We start from the raw sequence: 21,953 nt of genomic DNA on the forward strand, positions 1-21,953 counted from the left end.
AAATACAGAAGATTTCAGATCAGAAATCATATAACTTATTTGTTTTACTAAAAACAAAATTCTCAGTTTGAAAATATCGCCTCACAGAATAAGCTGTAATAAGCAATTGTATACTTTCTAACCAGAAGTAGAGCAGGTCAAGAGTTCGAGATTGTTGCTGTTTACATTTCAAGAACACAAATACCATTGACAATTGAAATGGGCTACAGATGGAGTAGAGCAGAACTCTCTCCCTACGGCAAAACTTCACATGCTTTCACCATTAGCGTATAGAAAGTCATAGAAGAAGGAAGTGCGTAAGATTCCCTCTTAATTTTCAAGTAGATTAAAAACTTTTAGTTAGGAAACTAAATGGAACTGTGAACTACATTGAACATAGTTCCAAAAGAAAGCGGCGTGGAAATTTCAAAAAATATTTTTGATAATTAAATACGAAAAATATTAAGAAAGGAGAAAATATTGTAGGAGGTGGTGAGGGAAGGAGACAGGATCAAGTCATGGATCCGATCTCTTCCCCAGATGGCGCATTCAAGCGTTGTGATCGCAAATCTATGACAAGGTTTACATCTGAGCTATTTATACGAAAGTTTTCTTAACTTTTGGTCAATTAATCGGTAAAATCATTAAAGAATCAGCTTTGAGTTAAAAACTTTGAAATATGTTGGGATTTTTATAAAAATTACTAAAAAAATGAATAAATTGTAATATTTGAAAATTGTGGCTTATAAGACACATATGTATATAGTGAATATTTAAATTTAAAGAAATAGACAGCTGGAAGCTTCCCTCACAAGCCGTCGCTTTAAATTTGATTGTTTATTTACACTTCTACAAACTGAGTTGGCAAAGCAATGTGCAAGTTATAGATTTTGAAATGCTCTTTCAAAAGTTGTTAAGAATATGAATTTCGCTTTAACTTTATTGCTCTCAGATCACTTATTTGTCTCTAAAATATTTCCTTCTGCACTTTAATATAAAAGCAAGTTTTCAACTTATCATACAACAATGTGGTTTTTATATCTTCTCAGTTGGCTAGGAATTGTCATCCAAATTAGCTTTATAATTCTATCTGTTGGTGAGAGACTTTAATTATTATCACATTAAAGAAGTGTATTTTGTCGGTCATTCTAGAATCCGAAATCAGTTTCGAATTTAGAATCTGATTTCGTTTTTAACTAAAGAGAGTTTCCGTACTAATTATTAAATACCACATTATATAGACATTTATTATAAGAACTGAAAAGTTATGATTTCCTTATAGTAATGTGCGGCAGAATAATCGCCAAGTCTTGATAACTTCCGGGTGGCGGCTCATGAGAAACTGAAAAAAAAAATATCACTGGCATGGTCCAACTTGAAGGATCTAACTCTTAGCCACCCCATTTAAGGGGATGTTTCAGTATCGTGATCTGTCACGCCAACTACAATCACCAAGGTCGCTGTCTGGAAGTTGCCAATACTTTACGACTACTCTGCCACAGATCACAATACAGAACTCTCCCCTGGTTAAAGTTCTACATGTTCTTTTTAAAAAAAAGGAAAAGAAAAATTCAAGTTTGAAACCCATGTGGTGCCTTGACGATGGTAACTGGCGTGACAGATCACGAGACGAAAATATCCCCAACTTAGCTTATTCTTGTAGAAATTTTATAATTCTTAAAACTTTATGCTTCTATTTTAAGTAGCTGAAAATTTAAAATTAAGATAATCTCTTGTGTAACAGGCAAAGATTTTATACCAAAATTCTGTTTGTTTTTAGCAAACTTATTTATGTAACGACTGAAGGTTTTCAAAATAGCTTATAAATTTAGAACTCCCTACTCTTCCCTAAAATTATTAAAAATTAAATATGCATTGGAATAAAGTTACTAAATATTTGCTTATTTTATTTTTTTTAAAAATAAGAAAGAAAGAAAGTCACTGTATTTTTCAAATAGAAAATCAGATCAAATGAATTGAAAATTTAATTTATAAATCTCATTGGAGTTATCATAGAAACATAATTCTGGTTTCATTATAAGTAATTCAGAAAGATGCCAAAAGCAAACATGAAAGGAAAGTGCTGTATTTCGTAACTTAATGTAAAATCAGACAAAAGCATTTTACGCTTGAAATTTATAGCATTGGAAGGTTTATATTTAAAGCTGACATTCGAAGGCTCTTTCAAAATACCATTTGCAGTAAATCCTTATTTTTTTTTTTTTTTTTAGAGAGAACAAAAATTTTTTAAGTTTGTAACTATTATTTATTTGTTTAATTTCAGTTTTAACAATCATGCTCTTGTGAAAAATTATGATTTATTTTGTTTTGATTTTTCTCTATTACATTTTAAAGTAGGGTTTTTCTTTTTTCCACATTAGCATATTCAGAATTTTTTAGATGAATTATCTAACTTAATTTTTTTATGCCTTATATGTTTTGAATAAATTTAATGCATTTATAAAATATTGTTAATTATTTTTTTCTGATGTTTTGAATAGATATTATTTTTTACAGCTGCTGGTCTTTACTATATTGCTGAACTGATTGAAGAATATACAGTCTTCACTTGCAAAGTCATTAGAATACTAATCTTGGTAATAAGAGTGAAATACGTATTTAAAAAAAATTGAATTACTTTCTTTTTAATTGTTCATGCTAAAGGTTTTTATATTTAAAAAACAATGAATGTTTTCATTAAATTTATATGTATAGAGTAAAATTTACAACTCTTAGTTTTAGCTAGTTTTGCCTAACTGGTAAAGTTAATCAGGATATTACAGCAAAGAACCCTCTATATGTTAATGATCGCTATTCATTTAAAGTTAATTAGACAGGGTATTTATGATTACTTATCCTAGTTGAAAATTTTGTGATTATTAATATTCATCATATTCAGGACTTATCATGGAAATATATTTTAACTATAGTTATCAATATTTATGATATATCAAACATATTGCTGCAGTGTATGCCGCACTTCCAATTTTAGCCACTATTAAGGGAAAATCAGGCATTTTAAGCACAAACTAAAAAAAAAAAAATTGGCAGCAGCGTAATATGCCGCACTTCCAATTTTATCCACTATTAAGGGAAAATCAGGCATTTTAAACACAAACTAAAAGAAAACAAAATAAATTTTGGCAGCAGCGTATCACATAGGAAAGCTAGCTTAGTCTTTCTAAGGTAAAACGTGTGAGCTCAAAATCTCTCATACAACTTTAGAGGCAATAACAGCATGGTGTAAAGAAAGAAGTCGGAACTGCTAACTGGCTGCAGTTGAAAGGATAGGAATGAAAGTGAAATGCCTTGCATTAATCACGTGATGCTGGTGACCTCATTAATAAGAACAGCAAGAATTTTTATCTTCTCTTCTCTCGATTAGCATGGTTCACCCACCTATTCACTCATAAGATCAAATCTCAAAAAGGAGATCGAGGCAAAACACAACACACCGATTATGTGGCTCTGATGGCCTCATCAATAAGAACTGGAAAAAAAAAATTCTTTTCATCTTCTCTTCTTGGCGAACGTCCGCCACCCACTCCTAAAAACAAATTTTTGCAGATGTGAGTTTGAACCTCCATTCAAGCTTTGTTTCTTTCGCTCATTGCATGAATTTTTATTTTCTTTATGCAATTGCTTTGACTTGAAATGCATTTTTTTCCATATTCCCAAAACACAGACATTTAATTTTTTTAAAGTTGTAAATTTGAATTTGTTGCACATTCGTAGTTTACATCATACAGTTCATGTCACTCAAAAATTTGTCCTACCCTGCCATATTTTAATTAAAAAATTATTTGTTAAAAATTAGAAAATATATTATTTTCTGAGCAAATTAATATTGGTCCACTAATTTAAAAAAAAATTTGTAAGCATTTATATTTTATTAAATCCACATTCATTGCGTAATTCTCATCCATAGGCTGTGAAAAAAAAATGGAATTGTAAGACAGGCCACACGGATATGCAGCATGTCATGATAATTTGATTTTTAAATGCATCCATCCAACCATGGTGTATCTACTTTAAATTATTGTAATGATTTCACTAAAACTTAATGCATAGCAGGGTGCAAATGAAAAGACATAGAAAAAAGTGTAAATATGTCTATCAAACCTATATAAAAAGAGCCTCTGATACCCTATATGATTTGGTCAAAATTTCATTAAATTTTTTAATCTTTTATTTCATTACATTTATTTTTACAGGTAACTATGGCTGTGTATGGAGGATTATTTTTATTTGAAGATTTCCCAGCTTCCATGATACTTTCTGGTCTTGTTAGTCAAGTGATGCATTTTTGGGTGCTAAGAACATTTCCATTCTTTGATTTAACATCATTGCCATTTATTGGCGCTGTTGGTAAGTACTGTGGAAATAAGTAGTTTCCATTTATAAACTTTAGTGTTTGAGTTTATTTTTCAGATTCGTTTCCAGGAAGGAAGTGAAGGGAATTCAAGAAACAAGCATTCAATCAATGTGACGTACGAAATCGTTATCTATAAAAGAACGAACAATTTCTTCTTTCATGCCGGTGGAGAGGGATGAGCCGCCAACTCATCGTTTGAGTCTTTGGCCGATTGTATGATGATCCGATATTTATATTTGTATATTCAATTAGAATTTTAGATTTAAGTTAACCATTGAAAGTAATAATAAATGTGTTCCAGTTTATTTGTGTACGTCATGATTTTTAGCCAACTCTGCTTTGTGAGTTAAATCCACAAAGGTTATGGGCCTTTGCCCACCTCAACGCTATTTGCCAACGTCAACGCCTTTGCCCACCTCAACGCTATTTGCCAACGTCAACGCTATTTGCAAACGTCAACGCCTTTTCCCACGTCAACGATATAGATTCATAAGAAATTCTATCTGGGAGCTGAAAGATTTATTTTAATAGCAGGAAGAAACCAAGTTTTGAATATGGAAGGAAATTCCGAATCAACGAACTTAGCCTTTCCCAAACTTGGAGCATTCAACTACGATAGTTGGAAGTGTGACATGAGAGTGGCTCTGATGGATCGTGGAAGTTGGGAATTCGTCGGTGGAGCTGAACCCCCACCACCACCTGTAGACACTGCTCCAGAATCAGTTAAACAGAATTTCGAGATAAGGAAAGCTAGAGCTTATTCTACAATATATCAAGGTGTTGAACGTCAATTTTTGAAGTTGATTCAGTCTACGACAGATGGAAGGAAAGCTTGGGACATTCTAAAAGAAAATTTTGAACCTAAATCAAGAGCAAGAATTGCTGGCCTGGTAGATGAATTTTACGAATTGAAATTTCAGCCAAATGAAGAGGTGATTGGAATATTCTGTCAACGAGTTCGAGATAAAAGTGCACAGATTAAAGAAGCTGGATTCGAGATTCCCGAACTATTAGTATGTTTCCAGATAATAAGAAAACTGCCGGAAGAATATGACAATTTAGTACAGATCTTATATCGTTTAAAGGATTCGGAATTTACAATAAATAATATTGAGAGTCAATTGATCAGCGAATCCGGAAGAATCCAACTAAAAGCTCGAGATAGTGGGTTCGATTCAGTTACAAATGCTTACTTAGCTAAAACAGACATAAAATCATCAAGAGAAAGGAATTTGTCGAAGCACGAAGACATTCCACACAGCGGAAGCGGTCTGGGCCGGAGAAGTACACAAGAAACTGGATACAGACGAAACTTGCAGAGCAAAGGATATCGACCTAAAGGTATGGGGCCGTGTTTCAACTGCAATAAACAAGGTCATTATTCAAGAGATTGCAGAGCAAGCAAAACTGCAAATAAGATGCAAGATCGTCAAAGTGTGAGGCAAAATCCCGCTACTGGTCTTTTTTATACGGATATTGAAATTAACGAAGAAGTTGCCTCGGTCGACAGCACGGAACTGGATTTAGAAGAATGGCTTATTGACTCAGCAGCAACATCCCATTTCACGAACAGACGAGAATGGTTCGAGACGTTTAGACCTCTGAAGAAAGCAAAAGTACTCGTCGGGGATAAGAACAGTACATCAGAAGTAGAAGGGGTAGGTGACATAATTTTTTATGTTAAAGATAACGACAGATTCGTAAAGCTTATATTAAAGAACGTATACTATGCTCCAAATCTACGACGCAACTTAATAGCTGGATCTAATATTGATATAGCGGGATATAAAATTGTTTGGCAAAATTCAAAAATGATAATCTACGATAACCGTAGCAGATATTTCTTCAGTGTACCTAGAATAGATAAACTCTACATTGTGAAAGGATTACCTGACAAACGTAAATCTGAAATACTTAAAAATGAAATTAACGCTGCATTAGACGTAACACTGTGTCATAGGAGATTTGCTCACCTGAATGACAGTCTTGTTAAGCACATGAGTAATAACAATGTTGTAAAAGGAATTGAGCAACTTAAAGGTAAATCTGAAACTTGTATTACTTGCAAAGTGACAAAGTCTACCCGAGCATCTTTTAAAAGGAATTATCAACGTCTAACAAATAAAGTACTGGATAAGATGCATATGGATTTGTGGGGACCTTCTCCAACACCTTCAATGGGTGGAAGTCGATATTTTTTGTCGATAATAGATGATTTTTCCAGAAAAGTGGAAGTTTTTACTGTAGAGAAGAAAACAGAAGTTTTTAAATGTTTCAAAACATATCTCGTAAAATCTGAAAGAGAATTAAACTGCAAATTGAAGTCAGTCAGAACAGACAACGGAATGGAATTTTGTCACGCAGAGTTTGAAGATTATTTAAACAATCTGGGAATTCGAATAGAGCGAACTTCAACTTATTCACCAGAACAAAACGGGATTGCAGAAAAATTCAACCGTGACGCAGTTGAAGCTGTTCGAGCATCACTTCACGATAGTGGACTAAATGACCGATTTTGGGCTGAAGCTCTATATATGTACGTTCATGTAAGAAACCGAAGTGAACACAAATTAACAAATGGATTAACACCTTTTGAAATTTGGAATGGATACAAACCATCAGTTCGACATCTAAGAATATTTGGTTCTTTGGCATTTGTTCACGTACCCAAGGTAAAACGCAACAAATTGAACAAGACATCAAAACTAGGAATCTTAGTTGGCTACGCAACAAGAACGAAGGGTTATAGGATCTATATTCCAGAAGAAAGAAGAGTAGTAGAAACTATTCATGCTAGTTTTGACGAAACGAAAAATGGAGTAGAGACATTATTTGGGAAGAATAAGAAGTGTGAATACGTAAGATACAAAGACAGCTACCAAGAACAAGTGTTAGACAATAACGAAGAAACTGTTACAAAGAAAGAAGAAATGCTACCAATAAAAATTGAAGAGTGGAAAAGAGTTGAAGCACCAAGAAAATTAAGTTCAAGAATAGATGTTTACTATTACCCACCTTCTAGCAAAGAGAGACTTCGATCAACTATGGACGTAGAACGATTTTGTGCTAAGAACGGATTAAAGTTCCAACCCGAACTATTTTCATTTAAGTCGACAAGTCCAAAGCAAGAAGATAGCGGAGATTCATCGACGGATTGTGTAGTTCAAGATTTCGAAGATATTTTTGAAGACGAAGTATACAACTTGGAATCGCCTAGAACGTACGAGGAAACCCAAGAATCAGCCGACAAGGATAAGTGGAATAAATCCATGGAAGATGAAATTCAAATGATGAAAAATCGTAAAGTATGGGATTTAGTTGAACCTCCAGAAAATGCAAAAATCATCGGAAGCAGATGGGTGTATAATGTGAAGCGAGATGATAAAAACCAGATAAAGAAGTTCAAGTCCCGGCTGGTAGCTCAAGGATTTAAACAGGTAAAAGGAAAAGACTTTTCTGACATTTTTTCACCTGTAGTAAATTTTTCAATTATACGATTTCTATTCATTTTATTAGTAAGTTGTTTATGCTGGAAATGTGTACAACTGGATATTAAAAGTGCTTATTTATACGGTAATTTAAGTGAAACTTTATATATGTCTCAACCGAAAGGATTTGAAGTTAAAGGTAAAGAATATATGGTTTGTAAATTAAATAAAGCTATATATGGTTTAAAACAAAGTGGACGACAGTGGAATATTGAGTTAGATAATACTTTAGGACAACTAGGTTTTGAAAAACTACTTTGGTGTAATTGTGTTTATAAATTAAAATCTAAAGTTATTCTTTTGGTGTATGTCGACGACATAGTATTATTTGGGGAAGACCAAAACAAAATTGATGAAGCTGTTGATTTACTTAAAAGTAAATTAGAAATTCAAGATTTAGGCAAATTGAAATATTTGTTAGGTGTAAACTTTGAAACCGTAAATGATAGGGTTTATTTACATCAAGTAACTTATATTGAAAAGTTAATGAAGAAATTTGAAGAATTACCTAAAACTTTTGTAAATTTGCCTTTAAAACCTGGAATTAAATTACCACCTAAAGTTAACGAAGAAGAAATTTTTGAAACAGATTTAATGAAAAAATTCCCATATAGAACTTTGATTGGTTGTCTTTCTTTTATAGCTAATAGAAGTAGACCTGATATTGCTTTCTCAGTTAATATTTTATCGCAATATTGTAATGGTTATTCTTATCAACATTGGAATATAGTTGCTGATTTATTAAATTATGTGTTTAATACGAAAGATTTAAAAATTAACTTGTCAAGTGTAAATCAAAATAACTTAGTAGCTTTTTCTGATGCTAATTGGGGATGCCATTTAACCAACAGATATTCATCAAGTGGACATATAATATATTTTGGTGGTGTACCGTTCACTTGGAAAACAAGTAAACAAAAGTGTGTAGCTCTTAGTTCTATGGAATCCGAATTTATCTCACTTATAGAATCTGTTAAAGAAATTATTTGGTTTTCAAGAGTTTTAAATGAATTGAATGTATTAGAAAATATGGAAGTACCAATTCAACTCTGTGACAACAAAGCTGCAATTTATTTCTCCAAAAATTCGATTGAAAATGTGAAAACTAAGCACATAGACGTAAGATATCAGTTTATTAGAAATATGTTAGAAGAAAACTTATTTAAATTGGAGTACATCTGTAGTAAAGACAACTTAGCAGATTTTCTCACGAAACCTTTAAGTAAAGAAAAATTTCAGTATTTTATTGATAAAGTTTATAATGGGGCCGAATGTGGAAATAAGTAGTTTCCATTTATAAACTTTAGTGTTTGAGTTTATTTTTCAGATTCGTTTCCAGGAAGGAAGTGAAGGGAATTCAAGAAACAAGCATTCAATCAATGTGATGTACGAAATCGTTATCTATAAAAGAACGAACAATTTCTTCTTTCATGCCGGTGGAGAGGGATGAGCCGCCAACTCATCGTTTGAGTCTTTGGCCGATTGTATGATGATCCGATATTTATATTTGTATATTCAATTAGAATTTTAGATTTAAGTTAACCATTGAAAGTAATAATAAATGTGTTCCAGTTTATTTGTGTACGTCATGATTTTTAGCCAACTCTGCTTTGTGAGTTAAATCCACAAGTACTTCTTATAATGTTTAAAAATTATCTTCTCTACACTTAATTACAGTTTATTACTTGTGAAATATTCAGGGATGTGCTCAAAGGTTAGGGTGTTTCCCTAAAATGTGATTTTTTTTTAACTGAAATAAATATTAGTTTTTATTATTTTCTGGAGTCTTATTGATGCATATAAGCAAGTTGTATTGGCCCAAATTTCTATTTGAAGGACTTATGTGCATATCAAATTTAAAAATATAAACAGACTCTTAAGGAATTAGAGTCAAACCATTGTTTGTGTAGTTATCTGTTTCATATCAAATCAAATTCTATCCATGCTAATTTCAGTTCAAATTTTGGTGTGAGTACTAAAGAAAGTATTGTGTTATCATTTTTACTTTTGCAATAGATAATTTAATCTGAATTTGCAATATTATCAATTGCAAATTCAGATTAAATTATCTATTGCAAAAATAGAAATGATAACACAATATTTTCTTTTACAAACAAATATCTACTTTTACAAACGAAATTATTGCAGTTAAGGTAATAAAACATTGACAAAAAAGATTAGTAGATTCAACTGAATTATGTGCTAGGCTGTTATTACCCCAGAAAAAATAGTAGAAATACCAGTTCATATCTACATTGTTTTCAGGAAAAGCAAAATATCCTTGACTACCAAGACTTATTATTAGCAGTCATTACATATACACAAGACTATTTCTTTTCTTTGGAAAAATAAAAAGTGGTGTATAGTTAAAAATAGTAAAAGCTTTTGCTATACTTTTTAACAAATCTAGAAATTAAATGCTTTTATTTCCAATTTTTTCTCTTTTCCTGGGATATAAACAGCCCTGTGTGTGGGACCAATAACGTTATTGGTAAAAGATTATATCCATTCAAAAATGGGTATACTAGGAAATTCCAAGATAAAGTGTCAGATATATAATAGTTTATTTTAAAGAAATAGGGACAAATGACACACCGAAATGTTCTAGACAGCTCAAGTGACTTGCAGAAATGTTCTGGGCCCCCCAAAAATGGAAGACTAGCACGTTATTATCATTTGCAAGTAAAGTAAAAGACTTTCAGTAATTGCAATCAAGGAAGAAATAAATGAAATTAGACTCACTCTGGTTTCAGTTGATAGGGTTAAAGGGCGACTACGTAGCACAGACTTAAATGGCCAAATATCTTACAAAAACCACTCTTAAGATGTACAAAAAAATTTAATCATCATGAGTGAGCTAAGAAACATCAAGCAAAATTTTTTAGAAAGCAAGTTTATATTGTTAATTGGTGATTATATGAAAGGGTTGTAGAATGAATGTATGAAAGTTGTTGAAAATGACAGTATAAAAAATGAAGGTGTAATTCTATGATTTGGATAAGTTTTGGGAGAGGTAGGGTAATAATAAAGTCAACTAAGAACAAAAAGATGTACCTCAATATCATAGTTCATCATGCAGTTCCCTCTAAAACAAAAAATATTGGAAGAAGTGTTCATTTGTCAACATGAGGACATTATTTTTAAACCAGGAAATCTAGCATTCGATCATGGATAGTCTATATGAAGGAAAAAAATTAGAGAAAGGTATATTGAAATCAAAAGTGTTAAAAGTAGTTTCTTCAGTTTGAAAGACTAATGAAATGTGTAATTAAAATTATGAAATGTGTAATTTAAAATTATAGACTAATTTTTTTTCCAGGTTTTGTTATTTTTGATCATTATTTAGCCTTTCGATATTTCTCATCTGTGTACTACCCATTTTCACAGGTAAGCTTCTATCATTTCAATTTTGTTATTTTATTTGATTTCAAACTCAATTTCAAAGCTAAATAAATGCATGCATAATATTGATGTTAAAAATAATTGGTTAAAATTTTGATTCAAAATTGGGGATTTTGACTTAATAACAAATATTCTACTGAAATTATTGTATAGAATATTATCTATTTTTCTATAAATTTTAGGAAACTTATAAATTTGGAGTGGGGTTAGAAGTGCCCGAAATTTCATCTCTTTTTTTTATACCAATGGAAAACATAAAGTATTATTTCTATTTTAACATCAAAATGTTTTAACTACTATTGTTGGAAATTCATTTTATCAAAGATTAGATTTCAATATAAAAATGATTTTATAAACTTTTTTAGGCTTAAGTCAATAAATTTAATGCAATCTTAAATCTTGTGGTGAAATGAATCAGGACAAATACATCAATATTTAAACTTAGTTATTTTATTACTTGATTAGTTTTCTAAATGTTCAAATGTCTAGATGTTTTTTTTATTAGGTATTTTGTATTAAATAAAATCAAACCTACTAGTAAAATAACATAGTGTATAATAAAATTTAGGATGATTTTGGAAGAAATGGCATTAGTTTTAATAATCATTGACAGAATATAAATGAATGCAAATCTTTATGCTTGAACCTTATCAGTAAAAAATTAAGATGCCTTGAATTACTATGTCTCTACCTTAAAGTGAGAGAATAATTTTATATTTGTTTTTCAAATTCCATTATTAGGACTTTTTCATAGTGGACATTATCTTAAATTCCTTACAAACGCTAAAAGTCCAACTATTTCCATTAGGGAAAAAATGTGAAAGGGCGTATGTCAAAAGTAAAAAATATGGAAGAAATTCATAACATATTATGATTATTTTTCTTTTAATGAAACATTATTCCATATACTACTAAAAAAATTTTTTAAAAAAAGACTTTTATGTTATTTATATATATATATATATATATATATATATATATATATATATATATATATCAAGGAGTTTTTTTTTTATCTTTACTTATTTTGAAAAAATGAATTAATGTTTTCTAACAAAGAGATAGCAAATTTTACTCAAAAATTAAATAATTGATTGTGAAACCAATAGGGAATGGACTACTATTAAAACTAAAGTTTTCAATGAAGTGAGTGATAAATTATTTGAAATAAAATTAGTCTAAAATAAAGAATAAGTTACAATAAGACTTAGAAGAACCTTTAGGGTTTTTGTCTTCTTTAATTTATAAAATTTCTGATATATTTTGAAAGTACATATAAGATTTTTTTGTCTTCAGATGGTAAATACTTTTTGAATTACTGCTATTTGTGCTAATTAAATTTTTTGTTTATATTTATTTAAAGAAAACCTGATATAGCAAATAGTTACTAATGTGCTGTAATACTTGTAAATAAATTGTATTCATTTTTTTTAAAAAAATATTAAAATCAAAAAATTGGGATTTAAATCCAAAGCAAATTTTATTAAAATCACAATTCTGGTGATGCCATATTTTATGCTTGAACTAACTTAAAATGACTAATTTATATCTAAATAATTCTATGATTTTTATAAAAGACTATCTAAGTATACTGTGTTGTTTTTAAGTGATGAGGAAATTTTAAACACGTTTTCTTACATATTTTTAATTTCACTGCCACTAAAAATATTGTTGAGAGCCAAAACTTCTAGATTGGCGGCTCTGTAAATCTAACAATTTTGACCATCAAAAATCATTAACAAATTTTAATTCCGAAAATCTCTGTGACAGAATCGCGGTGACACTGCGACATTGTCGCTGAATTCTTGCAGAAAGATTTTTCCTGTGGGAAATAAAAAAATTTGGTTTTCTTTTCTGTAGAAATTTTCAAAAGGTTTAATCTTCAGAATTATTTTCCAAAGATGCTATTCTTGTGCATGGGAGTGGAAAAAATGCTTATAATTTTTTTATTCTCATTTGAGAATAATGAAGTAAAAATTTTAGTTTTCTAATTTGTTTTAATTTAATTTTTTTGGCAGTTATTGCTATTGATTTCCACTCAGTTTTTAAAATCCGATATTTTTAATGATATTATTTATTACAACAGCTGAATCTTGAAATGAAAACACTTATTTGTAACCCTCTTTTTAAAGAGTTCGATTTGCATAATTTCGCCATCAATCTTTTTTTCTTTTTTTGGTAGTTACTACTATGGATTTCACTATTTTTTAATTTGATGATGACTTGCAAAAAAAGAATATCTGCAGATTGTTCTTGTAGAATGGAGCTTATCGATACTTATTCAAAGCTGTTTAAAAAAAATTATCTATTTACTTTTAACATAATCTTTCATTTTTAGGTTCTAGCCTACTTCACTATTTGTTTGTGGCTTGTACCATTTGCGTTTTTTGTTTCATTGTCTGCAAATGAAAATATCCTACCCACAATGGCTGAAACTAGACCACTGAATGCAGGTAATGGAACAGTTATGTTGATTCAATTTAAAATATTTTACATTTACTCTCTCAAATGGGGTTACTTTGCCCACTCTCTAAAATAAAATGTGAGTGGCATGAGGCAGTTACTTATTGGTCTTTGAGTGCTCTGTTTATAATCAAGGCTGTTAGTTGTACTGTTGGCAAGATTGAGGCAGGCATGTTTCCATTTAGTGATGGCTTGTCACAGTAAAAATAATTTTGTAACATGACAGTTGAGTAAGCTTAACAACTTTGATCTGTGAAGCTCATAGCTTGTAAGTTATTCATTTCATTGGATGGGTATAACTAAGAAAATTTTTGTATCTTAATTTACATGCAATATTTTTTGAATCAAAATATATTTAAACACCATAACTGAACTCTTATAAGTATTTGTTCCCAAATGGTACTCTTTTTTCTCCCAAAATCCGTCTTTTGGAATGAATTCCATTTTGATGTTTAAATAATGTTAAAATGGTGTTGTAAATGGTTAAAGTATAAGTGTTATACATTTGACAGCTCCAAAGTGTTTTGCTTGGGATTTACTATAACATCATAGATTTAAAGAGAAAAACTAGTTCTTATTTTATTGTTGAACAAATCAACTTTAAAAAAAAAAATCTAAAATTACTAAAAAACACATTTTCCTTAAAATTGCTGTAAAAATTTAATTATCAAAATTTAACTTAGTCTTGATTTGAATCTGTTAAATGTAGTTGAAAATTTGAAACAATAATGCATTATTTTGAAATAATAATATCAATGAATTTCAAATCTAAATGTGACATAAAGTCCCATATTATGAAAAAACTTCGGTCACTTTACACATGTTCCTGTATTAGAAATGACTTTAAGTGTTTGTCCATAAATGATGTTACACTTTTCTTTTTAAATGTTTATGTCCCCCCTTGTCACATGTCTCTTTATATTACTTAAAAATACTCTAGTAGTTCAAAAGCAAAAGCCATGTTGTAAAGCATATTTCAAATCCATATTTAAATATTAACTTTTTGTTTTAATGACATTTGTGAATGTAATGATAATGAATGGTCATTTAATAATTCTGATTATGAAAAATAAAAAAATACCAATTGGAAAAGATTTTAAATGTGTTTTTTTTTTTTAACTAAAGTGTGGGATGCCACATTTCTTGTTACCCCCTCCCACCTGTCATAAGTGGTTAAAACTTCATAAACTTTCTCCGTCATTTATGGATGGCCCATAACTATTATTCTAAATTATATATTTTTGTATTTTACTTTTTTGATATTTTAACTAACTGTGAAATATTATTATAGAATATTTTATTAAATCAGCTGTAGTTTATATGTATAATGTAAGGAAAAATTTTATGTGAGGTCATATTGGATTATATGATAATAAATCATTTGCAAACTGAAATTATAACTGAAACTGATTGAGAATATTTATAAAAAAGCTTAAAATCTGAGTTTGTGCCATGAGAATTTTAAAGTTTTTTTTTCCTTCTCTTGTGTATTGTCATGTAATTACTTATTGTGCCTGACCTGATAGCTTTACTAATTATATCAAATAATATGAAAAATCATTATTATCCATTTTTGTTTTGCGTGTTTGAACAAAATTAAATTCATATATTTAGTTTTTAAAAAATATTTTGCAGATGAAAGTGATGTTGTTACAAATTACTTTTCCCGTCGAAGTAAGCGGTATGGATTGTTGTCTTTCTTCAATTACGCAAAGGAGAGTATTTTACCTCAAAGAGTCAAAAAATCTTTCTAGTCTTTATCAAGATATTTCAGCTATGTAAAATTTAATTTATTCCTGAGATATTTTATTGTTTGCAAATTTAAAGTAACTTTTTTATATGGAAAAAAATTTTTTTTTACTTATTGTAGTAGCTGTTTATGTTTTTTATTGTTTATTTGCTGCCAGATACATTTGTTATTAAAATACTCTGTTTCTAAATGCTCTTTTTTCAGTTAATATTGAAACCCATACATTTGTGATTCTGTTTTGAAACTTGTTCAATTTACTTGGTTTCAAGTGTAAATTTATCCAAGTGTGAAAATGAACATTCTAAATAATCGATTCATGTAAATTTGCCATTTATTTCTTCTGTGATTTTACACAAATCTGTGTAGTGACATACACAAATAACATTTTCAAGAACTCAAAGTTTAGTGATCAGATACTCATTTATTGAAGACTGATGCTCATTATTTCCAAGGTTGTACTTTGATTTAACTTAAATGGTTTTGTTGAATACTGAATGTTAATATTACTTTTTTAAAAGGAACGTGAATTAATGTTCTGTTTTCATTCATTTCTGTATTGTAAAATAAAGAATTAAAACTCTTCTTTGTCTCTTCATTTATTTAATTAAAATGTTAAAAAGGCTATTGTTTTAGTGCAAAATATCGTATTTTATAATTCAATTCGAAAAACTTAAAAATTGGTATCCCTAGGAATATTCATTAAAGGAAGAACTTTTAAGTTTTATATGAAATATTACGCAACTTACTTAAATATTAGGAAACTTAATTTTTGAAACTCTTAATTCATTTTGTTTGTACAATAATTTCCAACAGTATTGAATAAATTTTTTAGTATTGAATAAAAATTAATGCAAGCAATTGTTCTAAAATATTTTATGAGATTCCTGAATCCATGCTCTAAGTTTCTATAAATTGTACAAATCTTCGTAAGTTTATGAATTAACAATGAGAATTTTTTTTTTTGCTTAAATATTCTTGAAAAATCTTCAAATAAAAATTAACAATGAGCTCATAAAAAAAATTTTTTAATTAGAGTTAATAAAATATGTAATGAAGATGATTCTGACTCCTTTTTAAGGATTTATGTAAAATTGGCAATTCTACTATATTTAAATAGTTTGTTTTTTTTTTAGCAGTTAATGAAAGCATGTACTACAGTATAAGTGAGGAAATGCTGCTAACTCTGAGAAATCTCCTTGTCAGTTTTGAACAGCCAGTAGTTTAAGAGTTGGGTGTATTCAGTATTTTTTTTTTCTTTTTTAAATTTGAATTAAGTGTGTTCTCAGTTAAAGGTTTAGTTTTTAAATTTTCAAAAAAGAGAGTTTGAAACTATAATAAATTGGCTTGTGAGAAAAGGAAACTTATGCACACAAATTTTTGTGCTTAATCTTTTTAAATAGATTGGTGGTTTTATAAAAACAGTTAAGATATTGTTTCTATAGTAATTTGAGTAATAATGTGATAAATGTAGTTTGAGAAAAAGCACTTCTTTTTTTAAGCTGAAATATATGTTTTTGGAGAGAAAAAAAAGATTAAATTGTTATAATTTAAAAAACTGATTCTAAAGGTTTCTTTTTTCAAAAGTATTATTCAAAAACTGCTAACTCTGATTTATATCGTATCTTAAAAGAATGTATGTATTTATTGTAATCTGTTTATATATTGCCAATACATAGTAGGAAATTATTAAATTCATTGGTGGTAATACTAATTTTTACTAATAAAATATTAATACTCTCTTTTTGACTTTTAGGAAGAAATTGACAGGACTTAAAGCAAAAATTTAAAAATATTGTTAAATCTCGGTTTTAGAATTTTTCTGATTCAGCAAAGAAAAAACATTTCCTATTTACTCTATGTTCAAAAAAACCTTTTTACAGCATAAATCTATGTCATTGCATGCAACAATATTACTCATACTTCCAAAATTTGATGAAAATTAATAGACTTTGAACTTTTTATTTTAGTGTCAAAATATCAATGATATTGAGAAAAGTAAAAAAATTATGCTATCTATTATATGTTTGCCATAATGGCTCTCACACCTCCACTTTGATTCATACATATAAAGCTATGCGTGGCTATAACTCCTGAAATTTGATCTTAATATATATTGTTTTTCAGTATAAAGAAAGCTATCCATAACCTTTTTAGAAGTAAGTACACTATGCCTACTAAACAGGCTAGATTTGCAATTTTTCTATGAGCAAGTTAACTTCACATAATTTTTGCATTGTTTCAAACTAAATGTAGTCTAAGAAAGCAGAAAGTGTGTACTAACATCTAAAAACTAATTTTTCATTAAATAAAAGTTTTGTCAAATATGAAATTCACTATTAACTGCAATAAAGACAACAGCTAGTATTTTTTTTTTTTTTTAAGTGATAAGTTTTGAACATGTGGTATATAAATTTTCAACAACATACATCAAAGATAGAAGTGTAATCAAGATTGGTGGAAACTTCATAATTTATAATGCTGTATTGTTTTGTTCAATTTAGCACGCATATTTTAAAATGACTTATTTTTAATTAATTATAAGTTGACAAGAGATAATAATCACCTGGAACAAAGAAGCTGGGTTAGGAAACTTGTTACCTCATCTGCCACAAGGGTGTAACAAGATTTAAGGTTAATGGTACATTGTAGTTTAAATTATCCAACATCATGCAAGTCAAAGCCGGTAGTGTATATCTAATACACAACCCCTCTGAAACCAAGCTTCAAAAGCACATCTTATGTTAGTCATATAGGTAAGTCAGAAAATTGCTGTAAAAAATTCTAGTCTAAAATAAGGCTTGGATGTTGCCCATGTAAATGAATGTAAACTTAATGGCCAGAAAAAAATAAAAATATCTAAAGTATGAAAAGCCTTTGGTTCTATGCCATACAGATTTCTGAGAGACTACTTATAAAAATTTACTACATGTAAGAGGAAATACTATTTAAAATTTTTCAAAAAAAAATTTAACTTGTACACATGCAAAGGAACGTTAAAATTATTTTTTGAAATTGTTCCGGTTCCTCATGAGAGAATGGGTGTTGTAATAAACAAAAAATACCTATGTATAACTAGTAAAATTTAACGAACTTTTTTAAGTTAAGAACATGAGCTCTAGCAAGAATAATTTTCCCTTGGGAAGTAAAAAATTTTGGGGTTTTTTTCAGTAGAAATTTTCAAAATATTTTTTTTTCTCTCGAATCATATTTATAAAATGCCTATCTTGCCATCAGAGGTGAAAGAAATACTCGCGATTTTTCTTCTCTCTTTTATAAATAATAAAGTAAAAAATTTTGGTTTTTTTTTCTGTAGAAATTTTTGAAAGATTTTTTTGCAGAATTACTTTCAAAAGATGCCTTTTTTGTGTATTGAGAAAGAAATACTCATTGAAGAGAAAGAAATACTCATGAGTGTGTGACTAATATGTTTCTTGCGATTTTTCTACTCTCCAACTTATTTGGCCGGTATCTGAAATTTCTAAATTTCATATGAAATTGGAGGCTCTTTTTCCTACTATAGTGACTAATTATAATGACCCCAAAATTTTCAATACAGTTTTTTTTTTCTTCTTCTTTAAACAAAAGTTAAAGAGCTCAAGTGTCAAAACACCGAATTTTCGAAGAAACTTTCGTTTTTAGAAAATGTTTACGCTAAAACACACAAGATATTTTTTAAACCTATAGATTACGAATAAGAATAATGCGCTTTTTTCCCTTTTGTTTAAGTTTAAATATCTAAATTCAAGAAAACAGCGCATGAATGTGTGACTAATATGTTTCTCGCGATTTTTCTACTCTCATTTATGAATAATGAAGTAAAAAATTTTGGTTTTCTTTTCTGTAGAAATTTTTGAAAGATTTTTTTATTTTTCTGTAGAATTTCAAAAAATGCCTTTTTTGTGTATTGGAAGAGAAAGAAATACTCGTAATTTTTCTAATTATTGATGGTAATGAAAAATAAAAAGTAATTAAATAAAATATTTCGATTTTCTTATCTGTAGAAATTTTCGAAAGATTTTTTTTCTCAGAGAATTAGTTTTTTTTTTTTTTCTGCAGAATTAGTTTCTAAAGATGCCTAATAATAAAAAAATTTGGTTTTCTTTTCTGTAGAAATTTTCTGCAGAATTAGTTTCTATTTTACTAAAGATGCCTTTCTCACGCATCCATCTGAGCGAAAAGAAATTCTTGTGATTTTTCTATTCTCATTTGAAAAATTCGACATTGACTGGCTTCAACTATAATTTCAATTAGATAATATCTATAAATAAAAAAATCAATACATATATTGGATAAATATATAATTATAATAATAAATATATAATATATTATTATAATTATATATTTATTAAATTTATATTTGTAATTAAATACATATTATAATTATAATAAATATATAATCCAATATATATTGGTTCGCAATATAGCGAACGTTTCTAAATAGTTCTAGAAATCGTTCCTTCCTTCCTTTTTTTTTTTTTTAAGAACACCATTTACATTTTTATAAAATTTGACTGTGAGTGAGGATTTTGTTACGAATTCAAATTTGTAGCAAAATAATGTCCCTCTTTATTTTTATTTTGGTTTAAATAAAATGGATTCAATATTTTTAAATCACGCATTTGAGTCTTCACTTTATAGATACTTCCTATTAAAAAAAATTTTATTAGAATAGATATTTGCCAACTTATTTAGTCGCTATCTGAAATTTCTGAATTCTACGTGAAATTGGAGGCTCTTTTCCGACTTTTTCCTACTATAGTGACTAATTATAATGACCCCAAAATTTTCAATGCAAATTTTTATTCTTCTTCTTTAAACAAAAGTAAAAGAGCTCAAGCGTCAAAACATCGAATTTTCGAAGAAATTTTCTTTTTTAGGAAATGCTAACGCTAAAACACACAAGATATTTTTTAAAGCTATAGATTACGAATAAGAATAATGCGCTTTTTTCGCCTTATGTTTAAGTTTAAATATCGAAATTTCAAAAAACAGCTCATGAATGTGTGACTAATATGTTTCTTTCTTTTCATAGAAATGCAAATGCAGTCATGAATGCTTCTTTGAAAGTTTAGCTCACTTTTCCCTTGGCCGGAAAAGAAAATCTCTGATGTAAAGCTTGTTGTGCACTAGAAATAGTTTTGCCTTTTTTTTATTTTTATGAGGTGAAAGAGGAATTTACGGGCACATTCAGTTCCAGTTTAGAGAAGAATATATATATATACAGTAGGGAACCGATTATCCGGAACGATCGGGACCATCGCTATTCCGGATAACTGATTTTTCTGGTTTTCAGAATCGCTACAAAAAGCCGTTTTTTTTATTGCTAAACCCAACTAAAAAAAATTTTTTTCGGAAATAATCTTAAAAAGAAGAAAAAATGGTGAAGTAATACACTAATGATTATTTCCAAAATTATGGTAAGGTAAACATCTTTCAAAAAAGAAAAAAAAATCCTAAAATCTCATGAGGAAAAAAAAAAAATTTTTTTTTTTAAATGGCGGGAAAATTTATCGAATTTCGTTCCGGTTTTTTGGTTTTCCGGTTTTCTGATTTCCGGATAACGGGTTCTGTACTGTATATATATAAATATATATATATATATATATATATACGTATATATATATATATATATATATATATATATATATATATATATATATATATATATATATATATATATATGTATGTATATATATATATATATATATATATATATATATATATATATATATATATATATATATATATATATATATATATATATATATATATATATATATATATATATACATAATAAACAAATAAACTTTCTTTCATAGTAAAATCAACTAATAATTCGTAATCAAATACTTTTAAAGTGAACACTAGGACTGGGTGATATTAGAAATTATATATCGTGATGCATCGTCAGTTTTGCATCACGATATAGTATTTTTAAATTTCATTTACTTGTAAGGCTGCAGATTTCTATCAAAACTTCATACTCAGATTGATTTAAATCAATTTATAAATTTGAAGATATATATGTTTTGCTTAAGAAAGATATTAAATAAATTGACTACAATGTACAAATCTTACTTAAAATATTTATTGAAATGTTTGTTTAGAAATTCATAATACGAGTAAAACAAAGAGTTAAAAACTTTTTTTAAAGCGTTTTTTACAAATTAATATTTTCTTGTACTATTATGCATAAATAATTACATATTTATTAAGTTCGATCGTAATGTTCAATTTCTAAATGAAACGTTGAAAATTATTTGTATGTTTAAAAAAAAGTGCTAAATAAATTTTAGAAAAAAAAAAACGCTTTTAAAACATTATTTTTTATTATTATCATTTCAGTTATTATAGTTCTATTATAGTTCATTTACGTCACACTAGAGCTGCACAATGGGCTATTGGCGACGGTCTGGGAAACATCCCTGAGGATGATCCGAAGACATGCCATCACAATTTTGATCCTCTGCAGATGGGATGGCACGCCCGCTTCGGT

At 28.6% G+C, this 21,953-nt stretch overlaps 1 protein-coding gene across 1 annotated transcript; it reads left to right on the forward strand.

The window, feature by feature from the left end:
• Positions 1-583: 583 nt before the first annotated feature.
• LOC107448952 (protein TEX261) lies at positions 584-16,039 on the forward strand. The gene is made up of 6 exons (XM_016064328.5): positions 584-1,075; positions 2,497-2,576; positions 4,194-4,347; positions 11,162-11,229; positions 13,583-13,697; positions 15,343-16,039. Exons 1-6 carry the CDS (start codon positions 1,006-1,008, stop codon positions 15,459-15,461), a joined length of 606 nt encoding a protein of 201 aa, XP_015919814.1. The 5' UTR covers positions 584-1,005; the 3' UTR covers positions 15,462-16,039.
• Positions 16,040-21,953: the final 5,914 nt, after the last annotated feature.

This window comes from Parasteatoda tepidariorum, chromosome 11 (assembly GCF_982258835.1).
Source record: "Parasteatoda tepidariorum strain Cologne lab strain chromosome 11, Ptep-v5.0, whole genome shotgun sequence".
In the NCBI taxonomy this organism is placed as follows: Eukaryota; Metazoa; Arthropoda; class Arachnida; order Araneae; family Theridiidae; genus Parasteatoda; species Parasteatoda tepidariorum.